This window comes from Formica exsecta, unplaced genomic scaffold (genome assembly GCF_003651465.1).
Source record: "Formica exsecta isolate Colony F162 unplaced genomic scaffold, ASM365146v1 scaffold175, whole genome shotgun sequence".
Lineage (NCBI taxonomy): Eukaryota > Metazoa > Arthropoda > Insecta > Hymenoptera > Formicidae > Formica > Formica exsecta.
Window position 1 is genome coordinate 820,925 of NW_021849067.1, and position 8,238 is coordinate 829,162.

General features: G+C 30.5%; 2 protein-coding genes across 5 annotated transcripts; one reads left to right on the top strand and one right to left on the bottom strand.

Moving 5' to 3' along the window:
• Window positions 1–416: 416 nt before the first annotated feature.
• On the top strand, window positions 417–3,266 carry LOC115233453 (ribonuclease P protein subunit p40-like). The gene is made up of 6 exons (XM_029803888.1): window positions 417–831; window positions 915–1,059; window positions 1,281–1,445; window positions 1,601–1,723; window positions 1,816–1,999; window positions 2,102–3,266. The coding sequence occupies exons 1-6, from the start codon at window positions 712–714 to the stop codon at window positions 2,442–2,444; spliced, it is 1,080 nt and encodes a 359-aa protein (XP_029659748.1). The 5' UTR covers window positions 417–711; the 3' UTR covers window positions 2,445–3,266.
• Window positions 3,267–3,291: 25 nt separating this feature from the next.
• LOC115233452 (kinesin-associated protein 3) lies at window positions 3,292–7,962 on the bottom strand. Of its 4 annotated transcripts, none has more exons than XM_029803886.1 (16): window positions 7,776–7,962; window positions 7,472–7,589; window positions 7,223–7,391; window positions 6,944–7,150; window positions 6,528–6,664; window positions 5,933–6,445; window positions 5,676–5,844; window positions 5,456–5,556; window positions 5,136–5,354; window positions 4,888–5,053; window positions 4,571–4,696; window positions 4,381–4,479; window positions 4,169–4,254; window positions 3,838–4,024; window positions 3,656–3,746; window positions 3,292–3,554 (listed from the first exon to the last, which is right to left on the bottom strand). In XM_029803886.1, exons 1-16 carry the CDS (start codon window positions 7,799–7,801, stop codon window positions 3,416–3,418), a joined length of 2,553 nt encoding a protein of 850 aa, XP_029659746.1. In that variant the 5' UTR covers window positions 7,802–7,962; the 3' UTR covers window positions 3,292–3,415. The 4 variants fall into 4 exon arrangements, with proteins under 4 accessions (XP_029659746.1, XP_029659745.1, XP_029659747.1 ...); XM_029803885.1 differs by having other exon boundaries at window positions 4,375–4,479; XM_029803887.1 differs by lacking the exon at window positions 4,381–4,479.
• Window positions 7,963–8,238: the final 276 nt, after the last annotated feature.

Sequence of the window (8,238 nt, forward strand, 5' to 3'; positions counted from 1 at the left end):
GAGGCAACTATGATTTTCTTTCTTACTTCCTTCCGACATGTTTTTCTATCGGGAAACAAAGGCAGTCCCCTTCCATTTATATATGTTCTAAGGGTTAGATTGGACATTGGACGAATCAACTGACCCATAACTATATAAACCGATTAATATAGGCTGAGCCGCGTTCGAGAACATCATCCGTGTGCACACGAGCATCGTTCTATCTTTATTCAACTTTCAGTAAATAACAAAGATAGAACGACGCTCGGTGATGCTCGAACGCAGCCCTGTGGTCGGGAAAACGCTACAAATGCTTCGAAACATTTGATTGACCAATCAGGACAAAAAGAATAAAAATTTCTTTATTCTGATTGGTTAAAGCAATGCTTCGAAGCATCTCTAGCGTCTTCCCGATCGCAGCTATCGTTATATATATATATATATATATATATATATATATATAATGCGGAAATATCTAACATAAGCACAATAATATATTCGACTCGGAAATGACCTAACGCGGAGCCATACAAACAAAGAAGAAGAAGACTCGGAAATGCAGAGCCCGGAAATGAAGGCATTTTTTTGTCGCATGTGAACCTTAGAACATTCTAAGATGTGAACTACACTATTTAAAACTTGAAACCATGGTACTCTACATCCTGCTAGGATTCATATAGAATAGAATAGAAGAAGAAAAACGTTATCATATAACATTAGCACTGTGTCGATATGCTCTGCCCGGAGACATATGATTTCAAACCACCGCGACACTATGTATCCGTGGATAAGAGAGATTTTACAAAAACAGACATACCTTCAGTGATGGGCACTCATTATTTCAATCATTCGGTAAGTTTATAAATTATTGTTTTATAAAATTCAGTTTTTAAATTTTCAATATTGATACTATTTGCGTTTTCTATATTGTTGAGATATCTGTGGTGCTTCCCGACACCGTTACCGTTCCCGATACTTTACGGAATTGTTTATCCGAGGACACAGATTATTATCGGATAAATGCGCTGCGTGCCTGCGATCTTCTAAATGCAGAATTTATTGAAGCTTTTATTAAGAAAGGTAAACATGTTATGCTTATTATTGATTTTGTCCTTATGCAATTGCATTTTATAATTACAATTATAGTATTATTATATTTTGAAATAAAGTAACTATTTCTCATCTCTAAACTCGTCTTTAGAGAATGATAATTTTTCTTTTTTTGAGTTAACATTGAATTAAAATTTATTCCCTTAATTCTATATTTATATTGTTACTAATATCTACATTTCAAATTTTAGGAGAGGTCAGCCTTTTGACGATAGAAAATAAAATAGATTTGCAAAATTCTATTTGTATAACTCCAACTGGATACTTGCTACTTTCTTTAGTAACTGAAGACTATCAAGCGCTTGGTTTAGAAGGAAAAGCATCTTCCTTTGATCGTAAACCTCATATACGTTATGGTAAGCGTAGAAGGAAAATAGCAATGAATTAAATCTTAAAATTACATGGTAATATTTATGATATTTTATCTATATATTTATCTATATATTTTATATACATTTTTTATATATTTGCATACATTTTTTTACCGGTGAAAATACATACACATTATCAGTAGTAACAATTAATCTGAAAAATGAAAATTTTGTTCCTGGTAACAAGAACTATGAAAGTACTCGAATAGCATTAGAACGACTCAAACAGAGTTTTGATGTTGTAGTATTGTGGGATCCACCAAGTATGTATACTTCTCCTTTCTCTTATAATATACAAGCAATGTTATAGTATTCATACATGTATCTTTCTCCGACTACCATTTAAATATTTTAGGGATTGATTTATGCCCATCGTCGATAGCAGCATGGTTCTACACGCACAATTATGATGTTTGTCTCTGTCGTCAGACATGTTTTCAAAGGGCTAAATATTCAATAGTAATACCCACTCTTCAAGAAGGATGCAATTTGGATACATTTTTTGAATGGCTTGGAGTCTTTAGCATTGGTGGTGATCTGTACGTTGTAATTTGTACTTCAAAATAATAATTCTTCATATATGATTAATAAGAGAATGCTGAAGAAATATGATAATGATACAGCTACAATATTTTTCTTAGATCTAACGGAAAAATGGATAACTATGTAAACACATATGAGTGCCCTCCACTTTCTATAGATATTGGACAAGTACAGCATTTGCAATGCACAGGGTTCTTTACACGAAAGAAGTTGCACGAGATCTATAATATATTGAAAGAATATGTATTATTACGAAAAACTTTACCATGGGTTAGTTTAGACATACAAGGATTTGCAGACAGCCCTATCAGCTGGGATTTAAAAGAGCATATGTTTTTCACTGATGGAGACAATAGTTACACTATCATATTTCGACCTACAGGTGAATCCATTATACGAAAAAGTCTCAGCTCTAATAATAAGCCCAGAACAAGTCAATAGATCTTAAATAAATAATTTATATTTGATAATTTTAATAAGAATAGAGAGCATTGTGGATTATAAGATTATTTTTTTAAATAAATTGCTAATTGACAAAATTCGAAATTTGTATCGTAATTTATTTTATCACGAAGAAGAGATAGAGTTGAGTAGCTACAAGTCATGCATTTTTATTAATATATAATAAAATACTATGTTATATATTAATAAACATGATAAGTTGATAACACAAAGGGACAAGAGGTGCGATGAAAAATGATAAAGACAAATATAGAATAAGTACTTGTCTTTAGAGAAAGTAATTTTAGATATATATATTTATGAAATTATATATGTATCTATGTAATTTATTGCACAATCCGTCCTATGTAATGAATAAAAAAATAATAAAAAAAGTCAATATAATTCTATTATTTTATTCTATAACATTCGATATTTTCATACACCGCTTGTCTTCTTATTAATTGATATTAACAATATATAAATACTACATGAGATTAAAATTATTGTAAATACTAATTTTACATTTAACCACATATACATTTATACTATACTGACTGTCTGAAGCCTATTACAAGATAAAAGAATATAGACTTAATGTCCTATTAATTATTTTGCAACATAATAGCGTACTATGCATCAGTATAAAGCGCTTTGATGCTTATAAATAAATCAATATATAAAAAAATAAAAGATACTAAGATACACTTGACTATGAGATCAAAGCAGTCTATTATATGTATAATAAAATCTTTGGTTCGAGCAGGCATGTTTTCATAAATAGTATAGCAAATATTTTTTTTTTTTTTTTTTTTTTTTTTAATTCAAACCAGTATAAATAGTATAGCAAATATTTTTTTTTTTTTTTTTGTCTTTTTACATCAAACATATGATGTTCAGATAATGTAAAATGTTCTAGATATCTTTCAAAGTAAAGTCACATATCTACATCAGATCATTGGAATTAATCTTTATATTAATACGTGGGAACTATCTGTATCATTGAATTTCACTCTAGAATTGTAATATAAATCCTCTATACCTGAACCAATGGACATGCGAGATTTAGAACGAGCCACGAGTTCGCCTAAGTCATCGAGATCTCGATACCTATAATATATGTAATTAATTTCCATCGAACAGTATTACAATTATATTTGGATTAATAGTGCACCAAAATATCAAATATATTCGCATCATTCGAGGCATACCTACTGACAGGCCGACTAGGATTTTCAGATGATTCCGATGAATTTTTCATAATTGAAAATCCATCATCCACATTAAATGATGCTGCATTACCTATGTAAACACGACAATCTATTATAAGAATGTGTGATAAATAATGATATATATAATTTTGTGAAAAAAAAAAGAAAATAATAAATATTACCAGAGGGAAACAGTATAGTATGTTTTAGTAGGTCACCACTAATAAATGGAGATAGACTATCGTCGTCATCCGTTAACAAATGATTGGTCGAATCTGATCCTATAGATTCAACCATTTCCAGCCATTGCTGATTGTGCGACCGGAACTTTTCCACTTTTATGCGTGCCGCCCAATTCTTGTCGCACAACTAGAATACGAAAAATCGAGACTTTATACGAAACGCAACTCCAATAGTTTATTTCACAAAATATTATTTAAAATGTTGTTTACAGACTTATAAAAACAAGGAAAGAGATTTGCACATAAAAGATATTTTCCCTAAATTACTTACAGCAATGACATCTAAACATGTATCACAGACTTTTCTGATTGCAGGATTTTTGTCATGCATTAGATCAATCAAATATCCAGGAGCTTCTGCAAATGCAATCACCATCTTATAAATTCATACAGAGACCGTTTAAAAATATTCACAAGATATTGTGTTACTCTATACATCTTTAACAAGGCTCAACAATTAAGGAAATTGATTATTACCATTACCAGTTTCGCGAATCAAATAATCTCGCGTTGAATCGTGTTTTGCAATTTGATAAAAAACGTAAATTATTTGCAAAACCATTTCATCGTCTTCTTGCTTGGCTGTAATATTATACACGAAAAAGATAATATGCTTCTCTTGTGTATAAATCCATATATCTTTTTTTACATGTACTACCACTTGAATACATACCTTTAAGAAGCTCGATGAGAGAGAGAAGTATATCAGCCTTACACAACAAACGAGCACAATCTTCATCGTAAGCTGCAGTGCCCAAAAATATGACAACTTCAAGAACTAAATCATCTTGAGCCTTACCTATGAATATAAAGAAAATAGAATAAGCTGGAATAAATTTCAGTACATTTCAATTCTATTTTGATATCAAGCACGAAAAAAATAATATGGGCTAGAGAGAGAGGGGGGAGTGGGGAAGGGGGAGGGGAGGAAGGGAGGGGAGAGAGAGAGAGAGAGAGAGAGAAAGAGAGAGAAAGGATGAGAAGTTATACCTGGAACTAAATTATTGCGTATCCATGGTATGAGATTACAACGTTGAATGACTTGAGAATAATCTAAATCAGGCAATTCTAAGTTGCCTAATACACCAATTACTTCTAGTACAAAATCTTGAGAATCGGACTGAGTCAAAGCCATAGCAAAGTCACCCACGAATTCCTAAATGTATATGAATAAATATCGAATTAAAAGATGACTGATATACTGTTGTATTAATCTCAATGTTAAAGCTTCAACTCACGACAAAATTTTCTTTCGTCGAATCGTGTTGAGAAATATTTCTAATCATCTTCATTATAAGAGCATCTTGATTTCTGAATGCAATTTTTATAAGATCTTGCAAACGGTTATTTTCCACCATTAGTTGCGCATTCTTATTGTTAATAGCTAAGTTTATACCAAGTGCTATTAATTCAGATCTTATATGTTCGTCGTCGGAATTTAATATCATGTTTGTTATCTAAACAAATAATATATACACGTTATATATAAAATGATAGGGAATTTTTGGAATTCCCTAAATTTGTATGTATAAAAATTTCATAGACTGTACATATATACCATTGGAATGCAATCCGTATTTGTAAACATTGTTTTTACTTTGTCATCCATACTGGCATGATAGAGCAATCCCAGAATTGTGCTCTTACTTTTTATATCAGCTGTGAACATGACACAATATTATATTGTATACAATTTTTATTTTATTTATAAAGAATTTAGAGCTTTCATGTAAAGAAGACTATAATTATTTTCAGATTTTTATAAATATAATTCCTACCTTGACCAAGCAACTTTATCCATTTTGGTAACATACCAACTCTAATCATTCTTGCTCTGAGTTTAATGTCGAAAGAAAGATTAAATAACAGTTTTAAAGTGCTTAATACAAGATCAATGTTATTATTTTGTAAAAGTCTTGGTAATTTGTCTATAATATTTTCGTCTGCCTGTAAATATATATTAATATGTATATCTATATTATTTACATATATGCATAATGTCAATACTATATTTATATGAAATATTTGATGTTACCATAAGATCTTTGTTTTCCCGAAAGATAGATAATTTCTTCAAAAATGTAACAACCAATATCAGTAAATCAGTATTTGTTCTGTCTAACGTTTTAATCAACATTCCAATAACATTCTTTTTACGCATCTTTCTTTCCACTTCCATAGCATTCTCAGCAATATTTAAGAGTAGATAAAATGCAACTCGCAGCAGTTGTTCTTGCTTCTTAGTTAAACTTTTAAATTTTTTGCGACTTTTCTCAAGTTCTTCTTTTAACTTTTTAATATCACTTTCAGATACAGCTATGGACACATCTGCAGACCGTTTCTTAACTTCATAATCTAACGGACCCTCCATATTCCAAATATCATCAATGATCTTAATTTTCCTATCACAGTTGTCATTATTTCCCATTGGAAAAAATGTTAAACCAGTAGTGTTCTCAAACTGTTTCCGACGTTTTTCCATATCCTCCTTCCACTGATCGTAGCGACGTAATTCAAAATCAATTATATCCATACAAAGAGAACCGATCTACAAAAATAGAAACATAAGAAATATATTTTGCAACTAGAATACTTGATTTTTTAAGATATATCAAGTATTTTCGACTCACTCTATATTCAAGCACAATGTTATGAAACTGGCTATATGTTGAAAAGCAAAAGAAAATGTAAATAATATTTGTGGATAGTTCTATGCTGCGCCGCCAATCTTCTCTTAAAACTCGAGCTAATGCACTTAATAATGATTCTATAACAAAGAAAAAAAAATGTCCCATTACAATTATTGTCATAATAAATGAGATATTGTCGACAATAACATATAATATTCATTGCAATTTTGTGCTATAATTATTGTATATTTGTAATTTTATTATTTTGTTTTTTTTGTAATTTTTTTGTAATTGTAATTTTATGAATAATTACAAATATACAATAATTATAGCACAAAATTGCAATGAATATTATATGTTATCGTCGACAATATCTCGCCGCCAATCATATATATATATATACACAAAAATTATACCATTTTTTGTCAATTCCAAGAGATTATCAGGGATCCTTGCTAATTGTAAAATTAACGATGAACCTTTAATCTTGCCTGGTATTTCCTCATATAATAATTCAATATAACTGTCAACATTACTAATAATTGCACGTTCAACTTCACTATTTTCTGTAATTATTGAATTTGATGATGCTGGTCTTGGAGGGTGAGAATTGTTATCACTGCCTATAAAAGTTTTAAAAGTTTTAAATAAATTTTTACAAATATTATACAAGCATAAAGAATATGCTATATTACCTGTATTGGTATCGTTTGTCCGACGATTTTGTAAATAATAAATTAATTGTTCAACCTCACGTAGCTTGGACTCATGAATCAATGAACACTTCTCCATCACTTCTTTCGCCAAGAGAGAGACGTTTGTATCCGCGTTTAAGCTTTTTAGTCTGATTATCTTTTGACATTCCTATACATGAAAATGATACTACAATAGCTTAAGATTCATACAAAATAATTATTTCCTTCTTTTTTCATAAAGAAACATACCTTACGATCACCAAGCATAGGATCTCCCAGTTCCCCTAATATCAGTGCCTCAACATCATAATTTACAACCAAAGCTTTTTCCGTCGGGTGAACATCTAACGTTCCAGATCTTACTTTTCTAAATATAAATGTAAAAAATATATCAACTTGCTACACTCACATTTGTATTCGTAAGACACGAGAAATTTTCCCAAAATTTATATACTAAATATTTTAAACATATATCAAAATGCAGAACCGTAAAATTAAATGTACGACAGATGACCGACATCATTTGACAGATGCAAAACCGGTGGTTCCTCACCTTTTTAGAAATTTAGCTTCGTCCATTTTTACGGTAACACGCTCGCTATCTTTTCGGATTCTTTGAAGCAGAATATATTGTTTATATATTTATACTTTGCGCATACATGAATTCTTTTTGTCAATTTATTTGCAATTATTTCATCTCCATGGAGAGAAAAACCTATTCAATATATATATATATATATATATATATATCGAAGCAGAATCATAGACTATATCTAGAATTATAGATTGATATGCTTGTGCTTGAAATTGTCAAGTACCTAAAGCTCCGTTTACATAACTTTCTATTAGTATTCTTAGGCCGGATTCACACCTTGGCAGAAAAGCAGAAAGCAGAAAAGCAGAAGCCAATCAGAACTCGCGCTAGAAAAGCAGAAGCCAATCAGAACTCGCGCTGAAAATAAGTAGTACATTCTGCTTTTTTAGCGCGAGTTCTGATTGGCCTCTGCTTTTCTGCT